General features: G+C 36.3%; 1 protein-coding gene across 2 annotated transcripts in view; it reads left to right on the top strand.

Moving 5' to 3' along the window:
• Nucleotides 1-1444: 1444 nt before the first annotated feature.
• KATNAL1 (katanin catalytic subunit A1 like 1) overlaps nt 1445-23077 on the top strand; it is a 62033-nt gene continuing 40400 nt past the window's right edge. Inside the window, exons 1-3 of one of the 2 annotated variants that reach the window (XM_082859294.1) lie at nt 1445-1662; nt 3467-3627; nt 22217-22385. In XM_082859294.1, the coding sequence (XP_082715420.1) occupies nt 1501-1662; nt 3467-3627; nt 22217-22385 (492 nt within the window). In that variant the 5' untranslated portion in view covers nt 1445-1500. Of the gene's footprint in view, nt 1663-3466; nt 3628-22216; nt 22386-23077 lie in introns of those variants that run through there. The other variant, XM_082859293.1, reaches the window with a different exon arrangement.

The following is a 23077-nucleotide window of genomic DNA, read 5'->3' as shown; positions in this document are numbered from 1 at the left end:
ATTTTGCCCATTGCCCCTCAAAGCTAAAAATATTTACTCTCTGGCCCTTTACAGAAAAAGTTTGCTGACCCCTGCTTTCCGTCGAGGTATTTTCAGTCTGCGTATTTGTGTACCTGTACATATTAGCAGAATTAATGCTTTTGTCTTACAGTGACTAATTTGAAGAATTGTTCTAATTTGAAGAGGAGGCTTTCCGTGGTTGTCCTATTTTCTGTGGGTGGATCTACTGAATGTTGACATTTCTTACTGTGTAACAGTAGTGTACTATTTGCTGCAGTGTGATTCTCAAGTAACATAGATGCTGCCTTCAAGGAACCTATGCCTGGAGAAGGGGCAAATAATATGCCAAAACACATAAAGGAAACAATTTTATTCTCAGAAATGTACTGGAGTCAGCTGAAATGACTAGAACTAGAGACAGTTAATTTTGAGGAAGAGTTTTTGAGCCCCTTAAGAATAGATAAGAAGTAGAGAGGAAGGGCCAAGCTACCCACATCAAAATTTAATTCCCTCAGGAAGGCATGGAGAAATATTTTGATTTTTCTCTACCAAGTGTATTCATTGGTTTACTGTTCCAGGAAATAAGAGTAGGTCAATTTGGACTCATTCCCAAGATGTCCTTCTCCTGTATCTCTGGACTTCCTACTCTTTGTAGTTTTCGGTGGAAAGCAGCTTTGCTTAGAAGCCTTGGATGATCTTGGGAGACTTTAGAGAAGCCTGGAAGAAAAGCCAGAATTACTGGGCTGGAGGGCTTTGGTGGAAACCAGAGGTTCAGATGATATTTTTTCCTAGCATCTTATAGAAGGGGAAAGATTAATGATAGTTATTTGCACAGACAAAAAGCTACAAATGACAAGGTCATAGAAGATTACAACATGAGGAGCAAAAAGAGCTCAGGTAGTTTAATTCACAGGTTTTTGCTTAGATTTAAATTGTATGGAACAATTAAATGTATACAAACGATGCATGGACAACTATAGGCTGTTCTTTTAAAATGTGTTCCTTAAGTCAAAAAGTTCCTTAACTTTTTGTTCTTGGGGCCAAATAGTTTTAGTGAGAAATAGTTTATGCAGTTTTAATTGTTGATATCATTGGAAAATGTGAGCTATTCATATATTTATTTTTACATTGTCAAGAATAGGTGGACTAAAATAAAGCAAGTTCATCTTTACTATTATTGCAGCGTGTAGTAATTATAAATGAGCAAGGAGAACTAGTGTCTAATTTATGTACCTGTAACATAAATCGATAGTTCAGAGCTGTGTAATTTGTCTCCTTATTATCTCTTTGTGTGTTCTTTTGTGATCTCCTTTGTATTTCCAAAATTGGGAATTTTGTTCAGTATTATAAGATGCATTCAGATAACCTCAAAGAGTGAGAGGACCATTTTGACTTTCAAAGTAGTTTTAAGCAGATCTTTTAAATCATAATAAGAAATGCTCTAAAGTCGGTACTGAAAACTTAATAAAAAGTCATATTCTATGTTTAGGTCTCTGAAAGATGAATTTGGCTGAGATTTGTGACAATGCAAAGAAAGGAAGAGAATATGCACTTCTTGGAAATTATGACTCATCAATGGTATATTACCAGGGGGTGATACAGCAGATTCAGAGACATTGCCAGTCAGTCAGAGACCCAGCTGTCAAAGGCAAATGGCAGCAGGTAAGGTCACGTTCAAGTATTCAGTGAATGAGGGCAGCGGTCTGTTATACTTGAAAGATAAGAGTTAGAAAATTAGTTTGAGATTTTTGTAAATAGCTCTTATTTGTCTGAATACTGAAATATATTTAAAATGTACTCTGAATAGTTTTCTGTCTTTCCTAGTTAATATTTTATATACTTTTGATAATATATTTTATGAGGCATATTTTGAAGATATTTAATTCAAATTGAATCTACTTTTAATTCTTTTCCCTGATCAGTTGACTAATTGTGTGTGATTACAAATTTTTGAAATAAGGTATTTCTACTTGCCCTTTCCCCTTTCATTTTACATGTAATTTTGACTTATTTCATAAAACTTTTCCTTTAAGAAGATTTCCTCTTCTTTTGAAAGACTGCTTATAAATACAAAGGAGTCAGTAATCTAATAAAAAACACTAATATATTTGCTGTGTCTCTTGACTATACAACTTGGTTATATAATATTACAGTTAATAAAAACTTGAATCAGAATTTCCCCACTTACTCTTAAAACTTAAAATCCTTTTAAAATTAAAAGTACAAAGTCAGGCATTTCTTTGAAGTTTCATTTATGTGCTAATGCCTTTCAAGTGTTTCTGTTAAGTTTTCCACTGGTCAGAAATTGATGGTTTACTAAGTTCTCAGGGTAAATTTGGCTTATTTTCCAACTTAAGTGTTAACCAAATTATGTTGAGTGAGAGCAATACACTCGCTTTAACTCAAGCTGAAATTTTTAGTTGTGTTCTATCCTGCGTCCTAGCGCCAGGCAAGAGTTGTTTATTGATCTAGCATGGAAATATTTTTGACCTGTTCTTAATTGTGTTAAATAGTGACCATTTCTGTTCTGGTACTTCTACTATGTTTCTTTCTATTAGGTTCTGAAATTTCATTTCTCTAAGTGTAGCCTATAATTGCATATATTAGTTGAATTTAGATTTTTCTTTGGTTCTGTGACTCCCTTATATGTTCCTTTCTATATATTATTTGAGATAAAGTTAAGGGAAAGTTTCTTATGCTCTGCTTTATAGGAAAGTGTGCTTTCTGGTTAAGAAAATTAAAATTGTTAAAATTAATTTATAAATGTAATTTTCAATCTATTACCTGCTTGTCTTTGAAAATTAGTTTGGGCTCAAAGTTTGAAAACATGAGAATTTCCACATAGTTGGTGCTCAGTGAAGGTTTTTAAATATGGGAAAAATCTTGCCTTTGAGCTCAAAATAAACTTTAGCCAGGACTTGAAAGATTTTAAACAAGGCGAGAAGAATTCAGACCTTGGTGAGGCAGAATTTAAATTGGAAATGGGTAATTCTTAGTATCAATATTACACCACTTCAGGCTTTCAGATGCTCACGACAGTCATTTCGTATTTTGTGATATTGGGGATAGGAAATGCTGATTTCCTATCAGCATTTTGGCTGACAATTTTTGAGGAAGCTATTTACAAATATATTAAAAGTATTTAGCATAACATTATAGATTTCTGGGAATGGTTAACTTCTTACTAACTTAGTTGCTTGTTTTAAATTGTCTTAACGGTCATCACATTCTTTGGTAGAAAGAATTTCTTCATGAAAGATATATAACGACGTGCACTAAGAAAAGATATATGTCTTCAAACCAATTCCTGGCCTCCTATGTAACTTGAAATAGTTGTTTTTTTAAACTATGTTTTAATTACCCATTTTGCATACTTTGAACAACATTAAGAAAACTAGAATTCTATAGCAATTTGTTATTTGCAATTTATATAAATATTTTGTAGCATAAAGGCTATTTTTTTAAGGTTCGGCAGGAATTATTGGAAGAATATGAACAAGTTAAAAGTATTGTCAGCACTTTGGAAAGTTTTAAAATCGACAAGCCCCCAGATTTCCCTGTGTCCTGTCAAGATGAACCATTTAGAGATCCTGCTGTTTGGCCGCCCCCTGTGCCTGCAGAACACAGGTAACTGGGACTTTACATTCTCTTTAGGTACTTCTATAGTTAATTGATATTCAGAGTGAAGAGAGTAAAGCTTTATTTGAACAAAGTATGAAAAACTGTTTTGGGGGGCATGTAAATTTAATACCTATTTATGATTTTCACACGTGTGTTTACAGGGTTTGTATTTGATAAAGAACAGAAGTGTATCGTTTGTCATCTGTGGTGCTTTTGGAATGTTTTACTACTGTAACCAAAACAATAGCAATCTACTGCTAGTCCTAAATTTTAGTTTAACTGATAAATTTTATCAGTTAAGCAGGTTCTTTTAGATTTCATAATGTCAGCATCAGAGCTTTTTTGCTTTAAAAGACTAACAACTTTAGATGAAATGGTGGACAAATTGGGTTCATCTGGTTGGGCGTACAGCCAGTTTCCTGAATCTTAGTGTTGAAGGAACCTAACCTTTCCCTAAAGGTTCCCTAACCTTTCCCTAAATTTGCCCTAAAGGGCAAATTCCCTAGTGTGTCAATAAGGCTTGAAGTTTATCTCCTTGATGCTCTGTGCATCATCTGCATTAAACGTCTCTCTTCTTCTTTGCTGCCTTCCTGTCTTTGCATAGTCTGTTCTTCCTCAAGGAATAACCACAGTCCCCATCTAAGCAACTCATATTCATTCTTCGAGTCTCAGCTAAACTGCTTGTCTTCTCTGCAGCCTTTTCTGGTTTCCCTCGCATAACAGTGTTCATCCTAGTTATGTTGTGTTTCTTTGTCTCTTGACAAGATTAGGAGTTTTGCAAGGGCAAGGACCATGGTTTTAGTTACTCAAAACAAATAACAAATAGCAAACTTCCACTGCTCACACAGTGTTTGGCACATAGTAGGCATTCAGCCAACATTGAATGAGTAGCTTCATTAATTCCACAAGTAAAGAAACTGAGGTTTGGGAGACCTTGACCTGTAAGTTAGGCTAGACCAGGAGCTGAGCTTAGGTCTTTCTGGCTTTCAGTCCCCTTTTTTGTGAAGTTGTATATTGTGGCCAGAGTGTTGCATCATAGAAAATAAATATCCCTTTGGTTAGTAGCTGTGATCATGTATTTAGCTTGTTGATCTCTTAAAATTTCCTAAAAGCATTTAAAGAACTGTGAAATGTAGTTAATTTATTCCTTCAGGATTTTTTTCCACTGAGTTAGAGATAATTTTATGATTCCCATTATAAAAACACTAGATGATGATTCTTTTCTAAGGTCTACAGCAATATAGTGCTTTCCTCAGATGTAGCCACCCTCAGGTGTTTTGGATTAAGGTGACTGTTACCCCCGCAAAAAGCACTGTTTCAAGAGTCATAGGAAGTTCCAAAGTAAATATAATGGCATTTTGATGGATCAGACTTGAAAATTTTATGTATGTATAATAAATACCTTGTTTTTTCCTGCAAGTCATTAATTTAGAAATACATTTCTTGTTTAAAGCTAAAAGCTGACACTATTTTTATTTAGATATAATTGACATAGCATTGTGTAAGTTTAAGGTGTACAGTCTGTTGATTTGATATATTTATATATTGTGATAGGATTATCACAGTAGCCTTAGCTAACACCTCTACCACGTTACATAGTTATCACTTCTTTTTCTGGTGGGAATTAAGATATAGTGTCTTAGCAACTCTGAAGTATGTGATGCAGTATTGTAGTGTTTAATCGCTGTGCTGTGCATTAGATTTCTAGGACTTATTTAACTACTGGTTGCAAGTTTGTACCGTTAAACACCATCTTCCCAACTCCCTGCCCCCACCCCCATCTCCCAGCCCCTGGTAACTACCCTTCAACTCGCTGTTTTTACAAGTTTGGCTTTTTCAGATTCCACATATAAGTAACATGCATTAGTCCTTCTTTGTATGACTTAACTCACTTAGCATAATGCCTTCAGGGTTTATCCATGTTGTTGCAAATGGCAGGGTTTCCTTCTTTGTCATGGCTGAATAATATTCCATTGTAGTATATGTGTACCACATCATCTTTATCCATTCATCTGTTAGTGGTCTCTTACATTGTTTTCATATATTGGTTATTGTAAATAAAGCTGCAGTCAATGTGGGAATGCATATATCTCTTCAGTATCCTGTTTTTATTTCTTTCGGTTATATACCCGGGAGTGGAATTGTTGGATCGTCTGGTAGTTCTATTTTTAATTTTTTGAGGAACCTTAATACTCTTTTCCATAGTGGCTGAACCAATTTTCATTCCCACCAACAGTGCACAAGGATTCCCTTCTTTCCACATCCTTGCCAACCCTTATCCCTTGTCTTCTTGATAATAGTCATTCCAACAGATGCGAGGTAATGCCTCGTTGTTTTGATTTGCGTTTCCCTGATGATTAGTAATGTTTAGCATAGTTTCATGTACATGTTGGTCATTTGGATGTCTTCTCTGGAAAACTGTCTGTTTAATTCCTCTCCCCATTTTCTAATTGGGTTGTTGTTGTTGTTATTGACGTGTATGAGTTCTTTATATATATTTACTTAACATTTTGGATATTAACCCCGTATCTGATTTATGGTTTGCAAATATTTTCCCCCATTTGGTAGGTTGCCTTTTTATTTATTTATTTTTATTGCTTATTTTGCCATACAGGAGCTTTTTACTTTGATGTAGTCCCATTTGTTGATTTTTGCTTTTGTTACTTGTGCTTTTGGTGTCATCTAAAAAGATCATTACCAAGACCAATATCAAGGAGCTTCCTTCCTGTGTTTTCTTCTAGGGTTTTGCAGTATTGGGCCTTATGTTTTAAGTCTTTTAAATCCATTTCCAGTTCATTTTTGTGAGTGGTGTAAGATAAGGGTTCAAGTTCATTTTTTCCGCTGTGGTTATCCAGTTTTCTCAACAGGATTTGTTGAAGAGATTATCCTCTCCCCCATTGAGTGTTCTTGGCTCCCTTGTCACTATTATGTGACAGGGGTTTATTTCTGAGCTCTCTATTCTGTTCCACTGGTCTGTGTGTCTGTTTTTATACTGTTTTAATTACTATAGTTTTGTATCAATAGTATAGTTTGAAATCAGGAAGTGTGATGCCTCTGGCTTTGTTCTTCTTTCTCATGATTGCTTTGGCTATTTTTGGTCTTTTGTGTCTCCATACAAATTTTAGGATTCTTCTTTCTAGTGCTGTGAAAAACGCCGTTGGAAGTTTGACATGGATTGTGTTGAATCTGTAGATGGCTTTGCGTAGTATGGATATTTTAACAATATTAATCTTCTGATCCATAAATGTAGGATATCTTTCCATTTGTTTGTGTCTCCTTCAGTTTCTTTCATTAAAGTCTGGTAGTTTTCATTGTACAGATCTTTCACGTGGTTAAATTTATTCCTAAGTACTTTATTGTTTTTGATGCCAATGTGAATGGGATAATTTTGTTTCTTTTTCAGATGTTTTGTTGTTAATGTCTAGAGGCACAACTGATTTTTGTATGTTGATCTTACATCCTGCAACTTTAGGGAATTCATTGATTAATTTCAAATGGTTTTTTGGTTGAGTCTTTAGGGTTTTCTATGTTTAAGATCATACCATTTGCAAATAAAGACAATTTTGCTTATTCCTTTCCAATTTGGATGCCTTTTATTTCTTTGTTTTGCCTAATTACTCTAGCTAGGACTTCCAGTATTATGCTGAATAAGAGTGATGAGAGTGTGGGCATTCTTATCTTGTTGCTGTTCAAGAAGAGAAACGTTCAATTTTTCACTGTTGAGTATAATGTTAGCTGTTGTCGTATATGGCCTTTATCATGCTGAGGTATGTTCCTTCAATTTGTTGAGGGTTTTTATCATGAAAGGGTGTCGTATTTTGTCAAATGCTTTTCTTCATCTATCGAGATGATAGTATGATTTTTATCTTTTATTCTATTGATGTGCTGTATCATATTTATTGATTTGTATATGTTGAACCACCCTGGCATCCCAAGGATAAATCCCACTTGGTCATGTTGTATTTGAATTTGGTTTGCTAATATTGAATTTGGTTTGCTAATATTCTGTTGAGAATTTTTGCCTCCATATTCATTGAGGATATTGGTCTATAGTTTTCTTTTCTCATCGTGTCCTTATTTGGCTTTGGTATCAGAGTAATGCTGGCTTCATAAAATGAGTTTGGAAGTGTTCCCTCTTCCTCAGTTTTTTGGAAGAGCTTAAGAAGGATTGGCATTAATTCTTTTTTAAATGTTTGGTAGAATTCGCCAGTGAAGCCATCTGGTCCTGGGAATAATTTTCAGTATAGGAAGTACCTGTTCGTAATTGCTAGAGCACCATGATGTATTTCAGAAGGCAGTGGCCACAGATAATAACTCTAATATCTAATATCTGTGGCTCAGACTGAATAGAAAGTGTGGCTGGCATTTTCCCATTGATGAACACGTTCCTGAAAACTTCTCATTAGAGAAACACCAGCGCAATTATTTCTTTTTCTTTGGTCTCCTGTAACTGCCCATAGCACAGATCTGACTTATTTTTATACTTGTTTTAATCATTATTCTCAATGAAAGTGGAAGATGAATGGACCAGAATATGTTTCTCCAAACCTCCTTCCTCCATACTAAATTTTAAAAAAGTTTCCCTTGTGTGTAACCATTGTGTGTATTTTTTTTTTTCTCTGTGGATCAGAAATCCTTAATAAAAGCAAATCTAAGACTGTATATTGCTTGGGGAGAAAAGATTCCCATTTCCACATATATCATCAACAACAATGGAAAAACACCCAGCAACTCCACAGGGTTCTACTAGTGAAGGAATTCTGTTTAATACCTTGAGTAGTATCATGGGATTAGCAGTTTTAAACTTTAAGAATAAAATCTTTACATAAGCAAATCCACAGATCCTTCACCAAGTAATAACATCATAGTGATACCTACGTAAGGCAGATGTTAATGAAGTCAACTTTACACAGGTTTGTAGCACAGAATGTGTGCATGAGCTGATAGAATAAGCAAATATTAAGATTGTAAGTTTAGGGTTAAAAGTTATGGGAGGTTAAAATTGTATAATTTTTTCCTTTTAAAATTTTGTTTCTTCTACAGGTCCTATAAAACAAAAGTAATAAAATTTCCACCTAGAGATAGTGAAAAGTGGATATAGTCCTTAGGTATTCTTGGTGTAATGGGAAGACAATTGACTGGAGCCCACGAGATCTGAGTTTGAATTCTACTTCTGACACCTCTTTCCTCTATGACCTTGTGCAAGTTATTTAACCTCTAAACATTAGCTTCACTGTCTGTAAAATGGGGATGTCTACCTCATGGAATTAATTAAGAAAATTTAATGTTTAGGACAGTAACTGGCATGTAATAAGTAAAGTGAATCATCAACTCTGAAATAAAAGACTACAGCGTTCTCTCAGATAAATAGTAAGAGACTAACAGAATTTTAAAAATGACATAGCCTCATTTGTAAAATTCCTTAAGGAATTTTTTTTCCTTCCTGTACATTCTATATAAATCCTTAGTTTTCTGAAACATTTTGAATAACTCTGGCAGAGAGAATATGGTTTTTTAAATGTCCAAGTCTCATGAAGTGGGCAGTCTTTTTTTTTTTTTTTTTTTTAACCTGTACGCGGGCTTCTCACTGTTGTGGCCTCTCCCATTGCAGAGCACAGGCTCCGGACGCGCAGGCTCAGCAGCCATAGCTCACGGGTCCAGCCGCTCCACGGCATGTGGGATCCTCCCGGACCGGGTCACGAACCCGTGTCCCCTGCATCGGCAGGAGGACTCTCAACCACTGCGCCACCAGGGAAGCCCGTGGGCAGTCATTTTTAGGAAGAGCATGATAACTAGTTATCGGTCAATTTATGTTTTACAAGCACTATCTTATTTAAACCTACAGTGATCCTCTGAAGCAGCTACTTGTATTGTGTACCCATATTACTATTGCTGATCTATTGTTATGAATAAATCGTATGAAGCTGTCATTTTGAATCCTACGATTCATTCATATGAATCGTATGAAGCTGAGGAAATTGAAGCTTACAAAGTTTGTTATTTTCCCAAAGTCATCTGAACAAGAAAGTGGCAGAGCCAGGATTTGAACCCAGATCTCCTCAACTTCAGGAGTCTTATTTATATCCACTCTGCCATGTTACTTTGCTACACATACTTGGTGGTATCTATGGGTCTATTTTGATATTTATCTATATATCCTAACATATAATATATAGTTCTGTTAACCACTTGATTAAATTCTTACTAGAGGTGATAGGAGAATAAAGAAGCTGAAAATGCTTGATGAAATAAATAATGTAATTAAAAAAATTTCTCTTTGAGAATACCACACAGAAATTGTAGTGTAGGCCAGTCGGAAAGTATAATTTACCTTGTTTTGTACAAAATGTTTCCGGGACGCATCTGTTGGGTTTATTGTTAGCCACTAGTTTGGTAGCCCTGCTTGTGGGTCTGCCTTTCCACCTCATGGACTTTAACACAAAACTTCTCCTCTCTCCCTGTTACAGTACGGTGAGGTAATGTCCATTACCACTGGTGGTTTTCCGTGGTGGTTTTCCACATTGTTCGAAGTTATACCTTATATGTCATGTGTCCTCTGGGTTTAATCATGATCCTGTTTACCAGCAGCTGCTTGGATAAATCAGAACAACCTTTTAAAGTGAATTAGATTTATTGCCTTAAGTATGAGGAAATTGAGCTACAAAAGTAGGATTATAATGGGAGGTTCTGGCAATATGAGAATTAAACTCCAAAGAGATGAAGCCTCCAGATCATTCTTAGTGTCCTAAGTTAAAAGGTATCTTGTATTAATTAAATTATTTAATAATATTTCCCATGTAAATTTATTAAGCACATTCTCTTTAATGAGGCCATTTAAAAATGATCTGTGCTGGTGAGACCTGAGGCCATGAAACTAAGATTTTCTGTATTGGAACAGTATTTGACATAGATTATATTCAATAAAGTATTCTTTATTCAACTTAAAAAATAAATGTGTTAGGTCTTTTAAAGTTACATCTTTTGGGAGATATGGCAGTAGCAACAGGATACACAAGCCTGAAAATAATCATTTGGCTTATCCCATACAGGTTGAAAAAGAGAACTCTGATAGGCTCTCTAACGTTATTGCATCTGGAACCAAGGGAAATGGCATAGAGTGTTTCTGTATACAGATAGATAGGATGATTGATTTTTTATCAAATTTGTGCTATTCTGTAGCATTTCAGCAAAGAAGAAATTCTTGTTGACTTGGTATTAAAATTGTTGCTTTATGTTTTCTTTGGGTACCCTAATAGATTAAGTAACTGCTCGCATATTAAATCCCAGTTTGCACTGGGAAAAGATCAGTTAAAGCCAAGGTCAAGTACCGATAGACAGTAAACTGCCGTCTCATCCTTACTGGTATCTCACCTAGGCTCTGGGAAATTTTCCTGGGATTGGGAGGTAGGAGAGCAAGCTTTTGTATCAGTTCCACCACTAATTGAGTGGTCCTCCAAGTTAATTTCACTTCTCTGTGCCTCACTTTTCACCTCTGTAAAATGTACATCATGGTGAGATTGTTTTGTAAAATTGTTTTAAAGTCTTAGGAAGAAAAACACTACTATTGCTCTATCCAACGTATATTTTATGAGCATTCATCATGTGCTCAACTTTATTTTTGGCCCTGTGGAAAGTATAAAGGTAATTAAAAAAAAACCCAGCACAGACCTTGGCCTCCAGAAACCATCAGAAAAATAATGCGGACATTGTGGAAAGCTTAACCTAGGATGCTGGCGCTTATTGTATGCCAAGTACTATGCTGGGCGCCAGTACTATGGTGGGGATACGGTGGGATGCGGAAACAGATACAGTCCCTGCCTTCCTGAGCTTACAGTCTTGTAAAATGGGTGTGAGAGCCATTACTGAGGTAGAATGGACTGGATTTGGTGATTAATGATATAAGAGAATGAGAGAATTGGAGCAGGTAATTAAATATCTAGATGAAGCTGTTGAATAGGAATTGGAAATGAGAACCAGAGTTTAAGAGAGATTGGGATTAGTAGTGGTTACTTAGGAATCATCAGCAAGTATGGAATTTTAAGAAAGAAATTTTAAGGTCATTCTTCATATGGTAGAGTAGGTTATTGCTGAGTATGATTGGCAGGTTGAGATTATACTCATTTCTAAACATTCTGGAGTCATATTCTCTTCCAGAATTCTGTTTCTGGAGTGTGGGATGGACTCTATATTTAGACTATGGGAAGAATTAGGGAGCAGTGCTGATTACCCATAGTCATTGACATTTATTGAGGAGTTTTTAACTGGGAACCAGGTACTATGCTAATAAACTCTCTACATGGTTTTTTTCTTGGTCTTCACAACCACCCTCTAAAATAGGTACTATTAATATCATCCCTATTTTTTTTTAGAAGAAATTGAAGCTTAAAGATTCTAAGCAACTTTATCAAATGTTGCGTGTAGGTTAAGTAAGATAAGGATTGAGAATTGGATTGGATTTAGCAACATGGAGCTCACTGGTGACCATGATGAGTGGTTTTGGTGGAATGGTGGAGAATAATGGAGTGGGTTCAGAGAATGGGAAGAGAGGAATTGAAAACAATGAATGCGTGCAGTTCTTTCAGTGAGTCTTGTTGAAAAGGGGAGCATAGAAATTGAGTGGTAGTTGGGGAAGTGGAATCAAAATTTGTTGTTGTTTCCGAGACTTTTGTATGCTGATGAGAATGCTGCAGCAGAAAGGGGAAGATTGACGATGCCTGGGAGAAAGAGGCACTACTGGAGCAATGTCCCTGAGTAGACAAGAGGAGGCAGGATCCAGTGTACAGGTGGGGCGGCTGCAGGATAGCTGATTCAGAGTAGCTGGAGGGAAGGCAGTTAGTTACAAAGGCTGTGGACGCAGAGAAGTGGGCAGATGTGGAGGTGAGCGCTTGTGGAGGTTCTCTCCTGATTATTTAGATGAGGGAAGAAAAGCAAGCAAGGTCATCTGAGAGTGAGGGCGGGGTGCAGGTGTTTTCCAGGGTTTAAATTCTCACCTAAAGTGTCCCAAGAGGGGACATCCATTCCATTTGGCTATTTTATTTCTTTTATGTAAGTTTTCTAGGAAGCATTTGTCTTATTTTGCAGAACTCAGTAGTCATTCATTTGAAATCTTATTTTGGAATCCTAGGTATTTATTACAATGAGTGCCTAAAAACTTGGTATTTCTATCGTTTGTTTTTTTTTTTTATGTTACAGAAAAGACAACTGAAAGATAGAAATTTTAATTCATTAGAGATAAACTAAGGAATGGGAACAAGATAGTGGTAAGTCAGAATGAAATCATAACACATCAGTTTTGTTCTCCTTGAAAGAAATATTTGCCTTGCTGCACTTTACCACTGTTTTCTCCCTTCTTCTTTCCTCTGGCAAACTGCTGTGATGTGTACTCTCCCTGTGTTGCCATTCACTGCTTCTCCTTCCTTAATGAGTAGAAATCCTGGATCTCTATTCATTGCAGTATGGGACTGACTTCTTGAAGACAGCTTCCTAATTTAAAATGGAATATGCCAAATTCTCAAGAGTTAAGGTGTTTAACTTTTGTAACAGTTGATAGTATTTACCATCTTTCTTCTTTTGGCTTCTGTTACACTGTACTATGCTTTTTTCCTTCCTCTTTTTTTTTTTTTTCCCCTAACTGTGGCCCCTTCTTCTCTTATCTCCTCCTCTTGTTGTTCCCTAGTGCTATCCCTCTGCTCGTTCTATATTCACTTCAGCTCCTTATATCCAGCCCCACTCTCTCTCTGCTTTGCAGATGACATTAGTGATAGGAGGATTGTGCCTTCTGGTTTGCATGAGTAGTCTAATTGTCGTTTGTAGATAACTTCTCTTTTCTCTCTCATTGTTTTTATGATTTTCTTTTTTGTCTTGGTGTTAAATAGTTTCACTATAGATTATCTGAATATGGATTTGTTTTTATTTAACACTCCTTAAGACTTGTGTTTCTTCTGTTTCAAATTCTTTTTTACGCTTTTAACCATTTTAAACGTTCATTTTTATAGTTCATAGCTGATAGTTCTACTATCAGAAGTTGTTTGGAGCCTTATCTTTCTGGTTATTTCTGCTGGCTCTTGTTTGTGGCAAAGCTGAGACTGTCCCTTCAAGGTTTGAGTCACTCTAATGTGGGGCTTGTTTAGGGGGATGTCACTCCTCAGAGGGTCTGTGTTGGGTTCAGCCAGGTGCCTTCAGGATGTCACCTGCCTGGACCACTTTTAGGTAAATTTCTTCACTTAAGGGAGTATAAAACTAAATCCCAAGTCACACGAGTGCAGGCCCTGGTTACTGTTTCTGGGGGCGACTTGTACCTTACTCCACACATATAGAACATAGGCTCAGATGGACAGACGCACTTGTTTCTTCCACGTGCGAGTTTAAAGTCTGCCCTTGGAGAGTCCTGGCTTCACTCGCCAGTCTCAGTTCAGCTTTGACGTTTGTAGGCCTAAGGCCTTGTCGCAGGCCTCACTTTGTGCTCCTTAAATCTCGAGCCCTGGAAACCCTCAAGGACTGCCATGCCGTCAGCTGTATTTTATTTATTTTTTGGCTGTTAGGTATTTCTCTTATCTTCTGGTAAGATCACCTATATATAAACAGGATATTTGTTACATTTTATCCAGAATTTTTTTTTAATGTTACAGAAAAGAAAACTGAAAGATAGAAAATTCAATTCATTAGAGATAAACTGTATCTATATATTTATCATAAGTTCTTGAGGGTTTTATCCTCCAGTTTGTTGTTTCTGAGGACTTTTGTTTATAGTTTAGTTGGGAACTCGTCTTCAGCGAGGCTTTAATTGCAGGATTTATATGTGGATAGAAAGGGATGTCCAATATAATACATAAAATATGTATATATTTTTAGCTAAACTATAAGCTTCTTGAATGCATGGACTATATCACATTTTTTTGTATTCCAGTGTTTTGAAAATCAGTAGAATATTTTCAGAACTTGACCATAAACTAGACAAAGAACTATGAGATATTTAAAGTTCAACTGATAGTATTTTAATATAATCTGTAAAAATTGTGTAGTCCCTATACTCTGAAAGAGTGCCATTGTCCATCTAGTTTTAAGGTCTTTAGAGTTAGACATAAGATAAATTAAATATTTTAAGTTTTTCAAGTTCAAAGGTCTTTAGAGTTAAATGGAAAAGGCAAGGGCCTATCTTTAGATCCAAAGAAGAGCAAGGTAAAATTAAATAATCATCCTGCCTGGGAGTAGTGGCATCCTACCATTAGACGAAATAATTAGTAATGTTATCGTCCCCTTCCCCTACCTTAGAAGTGATAGAATGACTGGCTTAGCAACTTTAAATAAGGATCAGTATGTCCCATCAGAGTCTCTGACAAGAATCTCGCCCCTGTTCTTGCTGAAATACCTAGTTGTGGGTAACATCAAAATGCTAAGAGGGCAGCCCCCGTGATATTAAATGGGACTGTATACTATTTGGTGTGAGAAGTATGTCTGCAGCTCCAGATCTCATACCAGCAGAAATTTTTGGCTAAATATTACCTTGGTTAACTTGGCTAATTGTCTTCTGTAGTGGGTAAGCATCTTTCAACTCCAGTGACATTTAGAATTAAGAGTAGAAATGTCTAAGAGATTCAAAACTGTAATAGTAGTATTTTTTGTTAAGGGATATGTACATATTTATTTATTATTTTTATGTACTTGTAATTTAAGACAATATGGCTAATGAGGGTGATAAGCATGCAATTCCAATTTTACGTGTATTATGGAATAATTTAGATCTGTGATTTTACATGAAAATTTATGTTAAGTACTTTTGGGGAACATTTAGGAGAAATTAGGCTTACCTCATTTATAAGTTTAACTTACTAAGTTTATGAAAGTATTTATATGTAAGTTATGCTTTGTTAAGTAAGACAATTAAAGAACTAAGAAGGAAATAAAATATATTACATTTATAAACGTATGTTAAAAATTTTAGTGGCATTTAATTAGCCAGGTTTGTAAATGGCATCAAGGTTTATTCAAAAACCTCTTAAAAGTGACTTCTAAAATCTGCTATTCTTGTACATAAAAAAAGATTTGTAAGTGAATCTAAAAGCTTTAAGGACTAACCGAATTTTTGCAGTTTTAACTTTAATAAATTGAATATTTAAAAAATCAAAGTAAACCTTTGAAGAGATTTTTTTGCACAAAAAGTACCCTCGAGGATATAAAACAACTCGTATCAGCATGGCTTATAGTACTCCATGTGTTTCTGAGTGTGATTGATTTGCTTGTTAGATAGTGAGGGAAGACTTAATCCAGTATACAAAAAAGCCTTTTCTATTACGTAGTGTAGTATCTTGCATTCATCAAAAGTTCAGATATTTGTTGAAAAATTAATATTTTGAACTGACTCTGGAATATATCATACTAAAATATTTGTTTATAATTTTCTGATAGCAAATAACTAAAATTTCTAAAGTTCTTTTTAGAACTGGAACTTATTAAAGGTTAAGTTCTATGGAGTCACGTGATTTATGAAGAGGCACCACTGCAATTCAGTAGGGAAAGGTGGGTCTTGTCAGTAAATGCTTCTGGGTTAATTGAATGTCCATGTGGTGAGGAAAATCTTAACCCCTTACCTCACATCATATAGAAAAACTAATTTGAAATAGATCACCACCTAAAATGTAAAAAGGTAATAAAATAAAACTTCCAGAAGAAAACATGGAAGGGATATTATCATCTTCTTGGGATAGCAAAGATTTATTAAACTGGACAATAAAGCATTAAAGATAAAAGATCAGTAAGTCAGAATTCTAAAATTATGAACTTCTTTTCATCAAGAGATGCACCATTAAGACAAGCCATATACTGGTAGAAGGTAAAAAAAAAAAGGAAAGCCATATACTGGTAGAAGATGTTTGCAAAGCATATGTATGACAAAGGACTTGTATCCAGAATATATAAAGAACAACGATCAATAAATCAATAAGAAAAAGTCAGGCAACCCAGTTGAAAGAAAATGGATTAAAGATTGGAACAGATACTATACAAAAGAAGATATTCACATGGCTAATAAGCATCTTGTTGAAAAGGTGTTTAACATCTGTAGCCATTCAAGAAAGGCAAGGTAGAACCACAATGAGACACCATTACGCCCCACCCCACCCCCAGAATGACTAGGGTGGGACAACTGGCACTCTCGTACATGGTGATGGGAGTGTAGAATGGCATCACTACTCTGGAATACCATTGGCTATATTTACTAAAGCTAATCTTACATACACTTTATGATGCAGCTATTCTGCTCCTGGGTACAGATCCCAAAGAAATGAATGCTTCTGTTTACCATGAGGATAATTCCCATATTCATAGAGGCTTTAATAATAAACCTCAAATAGAAAACAGCTCAGGTGTCCAGTCACAGAATTGATAAGTTGTATATTTATGCAATAGAATACTCCACAGCAGTGAAGAAAGATAAACGGCTATATACAGGAACATGGATGAATTTCACAGGTAATGTTGAAAGAGTATGTACTATAGGATTCCATTTTATGAAACTAGAACAGGTAAACCTAATCTATGATAGCAAGGTCAAAATAATGGTTACCTTTACCAGCTGATATTTACTAACAGGGGCCATGAAAAAACTTTCTGGGGTATTGGGAAATGCTCTTTGTTCTACTGGTGGTTATACAGTACCAAAATTTATTGAGTTGTTTACCTAATATATGTACATTTTACTGAATATATGGTATACCTCAATGAAAAATAGATTTAAAAAATTCTGTTAAGTATTAATCATCCCCATTTACAGAGGAAGAATATGAGGCTTGTAGATGTTAAGTGATACACTCATATAATCAGTAATTGGTGGACCTGGGAGTAGGAAGGCACCCAGGGTTTAGGATTCTAGATCTAATGCTAACTCCGGATCACCATGCTGTTTCTCTGTGAAGGGATGAATCGTGTTTGCAACGTTTTTATGTCAGCAGCCAGTGTAGTTCCAGTCCTTATTAGATAAACATATATTTTCTGATTTGAAAAAATAGCAGTCATATATTTGATGAGAGTGGACATTAAAATTCTTAATCATTGGACTTCCCTGGCAGGCCAGTAGCGAAGACACTGCACTCCCAATGCAAGGGGCCCGGGTTCAATCTCTGGTCTGGGAACTTGATCCCGCATGCCACAAATAAAGATCCTGCATGCTGCAACTAAAAAGATGCAGCAATGAAGATCCCACGTGCCGCAACTAAGACCTGAGGTGGCCAAACAAATATTTAAAAAAAAAATCTTAATCGTTAATTTCAAATAATAAGTCCTCTAATTTCTGTTTAAGCTTTGCTTTCTTGCCTCCTGATTTCTTACCAAGTAATTTCTCTTGGACTCAAAGTCTCATATATTGACCCCAAGTCCTTATTGTAAAAATATCAGTATGAACTACTTGGAACTCGTGTTTTTTTTCATTAGCTATGGAGAGGTATGTTTTCCTGTTTAATTCATATAGATTAATGTCATAGCAAAGTAAGAGTATTTTTCTTCCTTTTCCAGAAGTTTCAGTAATTTGATTTATGTTCTTGGGCATATATAGGACCTGTTCCAAATTTCTTTTTCTTATACTAGAATTCTAACAATGTATGAACAAACAGATATAACCAAAGAATTTAGAATAATCATGAAACAGAAAGCTGGAAGAAATAGAAAGAGCTGAATAGATGGGAATCTTAAGAAGGTGCCTGTAGAGCAAGTGGAGAAAATTGTGATAGTATCTTTGACCCTGTTTCTAAATATGGTGTGGAATGAAGGCATCTTCAGAAGAGGTCTCTTCCCCTTTGATTTCTGGAACCCTGGATGTGTGGTGCTGTCTGACAGACAGTTCTATTTCTGTTGCCCAATCTTTTATGGAGATTTGCCAGGCAGTAATACAGTAGGTTCAACTGAGGATGTGTACTCTGAGCCCACATCACTAGCACATGTGTGTTTCTAGAACATGCCAAAAACTTTGTAGCAACCCTATAATTTCATTTTCTTAGGTGCTCAAATAATTTAATTAGGGGTGTTGTTATATTCATCATATTTAAAGTTTATTAACTACCAAGTAACTAATATGAATAATAAAATTTATGTAAGGAATAAGGAGTTATAATACAGTAGGATCTATGTACCCACCATGGAGTTTAAGATAAAGAACATTAGCATTACCTTGAAGGCCCCCTATGAGCTCCTCTGCATCCTGTTCCCTCCCCTCCTCTTTCAGAGTTAGCCACTGTCCTGGATTTGGGGTTTATCATTCCTTTGCCTTTCTTTATACTTTTAGCACATACATTTTAATCTCCACACAGTATCTTGTTTTGCTTAGAATCGTTCTGTATGTGTTCTTTGAACTTACTTTTTCACTCAACATTGTGGTCCTGAGATTGATCTATTATTATTGCATGTGGCTGTAATTCATGTTCACGTGAATATAGTATCCCATTATGTGAATGTATAATAATTTATGCATCTGTTCTGATACTGGACCTTTGGGTTGTTTCCAGGTGTTTACTATTACAAGCAGTGCTGTAAGAACATTTACATATAATATTGATATTTAATATTGCTTAGAAAGGGAATATTGGCTTTTGGAGGAAGTCAGGCTTATTTGCATATGATAGGGTAAGGCATCTTTCTTCCCATTCCTACGGGGAAATATCCTCCAGTAGGAGAACTGAGCTCAGCATAGACATGCTACTCTTTTATCTGCAGATTTCCAGTTATTCTCTATATTTGAAATGCTGTAAGCTAGCAGGGTGTCAGCCTGTGTTTGACCATTGGGGCAGAGGCTGACGATGCTGTGCAACCCTACTAATAAAGTCTCTTTTTAAAAAGAGACCAGTAAAAGGAGCCCTGAGACTTATTTTTTACAGCCTGGAAGCTGTCACTGAGTCCTTAAATTGAAGCATGCCATTGGGCTGTGATGCCCTAATGGAGGAAGAAGTACAGAACAGAGTCAAGGGTGTCCTTTGGGAAGCTGACAGTCTGTTTCGAATGTACTATCAAACTGCAGTGAGACGGAACTGAAGACCTGCAAAGCACAGGCACACTTTCTGTGAGACGTGGGACTTGCCACAAATGCCACATCTGGCCTCTTGAGCAGTTTCCTTCAGACCGTTTATGAGCCCGTCAGAATACTGAGTGGCAGGACAAGGTCAGCAGCAGCAAACACCTGGAGTGCAGCCTGTGAACGAGCTTTGACATAATTCTCGCAGCACAGCTTTACTGAACTGGCTGTGTGTGCAATGTGGGCTGCAAGCAGGACTCCTCAGTGACCGCTAAATAGCAAGCTGAGGCGGGAAAGCACAAGCTGAGGAGGCAGAAGAAACGTTTCCAGAGTCCCTGCAGTTCACCCCTCCTCAGCGAGGCCACCGAGCAGCCTGGCACGCAGCTGTAAGGATGGGCTTGCTGTGTGAGCAAGAGCTTCGGGCTGGCTGTGGCTCCAGAAAGCAGGACCACAAACAATGACAGACTATTTAAATAGCAGGCGCAGCTGCTAGCAGAAGGGCAGACTTGACGTGTGTTCTGTGTGGAAGAGATTGTCAGTCGCTTTTTATTGTCTTTGGCCAGGAATCCAATTCAGGAAAGACATTATACATACACAGAGATAGATATATATATATATATATATATATAAAACAGTAAAGTTCTGCTCTACTACTTTACACCTCTTCATCAAAACCAAACAGAGGGCTTCCCTGGTGGCGCAGTGGTTGAGAGTCCGCCTGCCTATGCAGGGGACGTGGGTTCGTGCCCTGGTCCGGGAAGATCCCACATGCCGCGGAGCGGCTGGGCCCGTGAGCCATGGCCGCTGAGCCTGCGCGTCCGGAGCCTGTGCTCCGCAACGGGGGAGGCCACAACAGTGAGAGGCCCGCGTACCGCAAAAAACAAAACAAAACAAAACAGAAATTCGTTCAAAAAACAATGGTTGCAATGAAATACTAGGAATAGAGCAACATAACATTTTTAGATTTTTAGTCTTTACCAGTCTCATTACATTTTTACCTTATTGACAGAATACTTAAAAGACTAATAATGCGCTAGAACCAAAAACATAATAATACCTTTAAATTTGAGAATGCCTTATAACTATTTCACTATACACGATTTTCAAGTTCCTTTCCTGTGGATTTTTTCCCCACAAGATTGCTTATTCATCTTTGTCTCCTCCTAGGGCCTAGCACAGTAGAGGATATATACCTCCTAACAGGTGTGGGTGTTCAGTAAATAACTGTTTAACTGGATTGGACTCCAAGGATTCAGGTGTCAGTGTATGGTAACCTAGTAGAAAGACATACACTTTTCACCAGCCTCTCTCATCCTCAGCACTTTCATGTAGCGGTCTAATTCCAGTAGTCTGAAGATGCTGCAATATGTTAACTATTTTTTACCTTGAGTTTTCAACCTTCCTGGCTTTTCATCCATTTTCCTGTTTTCCTGAGTTCATTGAGTAATACACATGTGAGACTTTTTCTGATACCAGGAAGAGAAACTCCGTGATGAGTTAGATGAGTTAAAAGCATGAAGCTGGAAAAGGGATAAGAATAGATTTTGGCACATGGGTAGAAAAGGAACACACATATGGGATGTGAAGGGCTGCAAATACAGGCAGAGCTGTAAAGAGAGTAAAGGTAGGAAAACAGAGGCAGAGGCAGTTCAGGGAGGAAGAACTAAAAGCTTAGACACAAAGTGATGGAGTCTCCCCCAACACCCAGAGAGAGGCAAATAAATACTGTTCTGAGAAGCCCCATAATTTCACTATTTGAAGAAGACATGTTTCACATTACATTAGACAAAATATGCCACTTTGTAAGCATAACTATATTTATGTATTTATCAAAATTCTTTTTTAAAATTGCTGTATAATTGACACGTATTACATTAGTTTCAGGTGTACAACATACTGATTAAATATTTGTGTATATTGTGAAATGATCACCACCATAAATAGAATTAACATCCTTTGCCACATATAGTTATCAAAATTCTTGATTCCCATTTGGTGGCCTGTATAATTTGAATGATCCTGTGATTTTTGACACCCTCAAAGCATGAGTAATATTTTTACACATAAACTTTGCACATAAATTAAGAAGATTTCATTAAGCCCTGCTGTTTGTAATTTGATGAATGAAATGGTTTTTCCAACATGGAAGCAGAGAAAATCATTTTGGTTGTAAAGGATAAACTAGTAAGCTATGCAAATGAATATATTTTGAATTCTTGTCCTTTCAGCTTTTAATAATTTTTTTTTTAAGTTACTTATTTGGCTTAGGACAGTAATGAATAAAGGAATTGATTTTCTGTTAACACCATTAAGATTATTAGATAGGAATAGTCTGTATTGCCCTCTATTGGTGAATGTTATTTTTGACAAAATAATTGTTGCTGTATATGTCATTTATATGTATTTAATGTTTGTATCAACCAGTGTACTTTACAGAAAAGCACTTTAAAAACTGACCTAAGAGTTGTAGCCGTGAATTGGCAAAAGGGGGAAAAATTGACCTTGTGGGCTTATTGATTTAATAGTTTTATTGACTAATGTAGTATTGAAATACTTTTGCCTTTGATTAATTTTAATTTTATGTATTTATTTTTTTGTCAGAGCTCCACCTCAGATAAGGCGTCCCAATCGAGAAGTAAGACCTCTGAGGAAAGAAATGCCAGGAGGAGGAGCCCGGGGACCTGTAGGCCGAGCACATCCTATATCAAAGAGTGAAAAACCCTCTACAAGTAGGGACAAGGATTGTAGAGCAAGAGGGAGAGATGACAAGGCAAGACTACCTCTTTGTAACCCACTCACTTTAAGCCCGTGATGTTTGTTGCTTATTATACTTTTAGTGGGCTTTTCAGGGGACCCTGGTTTTGACATGGAAGAGGTTTTTTAAAAAACTTTGAATCAAAAACCTATGCAGTCTTTGCATTTTGAAGGCCATTCTGCACTGTCAGTAACCTCAGAGGTGTATATATTTCTTAATACACACACACAGAAATCTTAAGTAAAATGGAGCTTTTCATTCTTTGAATTTCAAAATTGTATTAAATATCATCACAATTCTGATAATTAAAGATAAAAAAATGACAAAATTAAATAGGAAATAATTTTGAATCTTAAATAGTAGTCCACGTTCACTTAGAGGAGGATGAGGAGGTAGTTTGAATTTTCTTTTTTTCCCACCCCCCCCTGCAGCTTTCCCCCTTGGTGTCCATACGTTTGTTCTCTACATCTGTGTCTCAACTTCTGCCCTGCAAACAGGTTCATCTGTACCATTTTTCTAGGTTCCACATACATGCGTTAATATACGATATTTGTTTTTCTCTTTCTGACTTACTTCACTCTGTATGACAGTCTCTAAATCCATCCACGTCTCAGCAAATGACCTAATTTCATTCCTTTTTATGGCTGAGTAATATTCCATTGTATATATGTACCACATCTTCTTTATCCATTCCTCTGTCGATGGGC

This window comes from Leucopleurus acutus (genome assembly GCF_964270905.1).
Source record: "Leucopleurus acutus genome assembly, chromosome: 18".
Lineage (NCBI taxonomy): Eukaryota > Metazoa > Chordata > Mammalia > Artiodactyla > Delphinidae > Leucopleurus > Leucopleurus acutus.
Note: the sequence above shows the minus strand (reverse complement) of the source record. Positions and strands in the feature narration are given on the sequence as shown.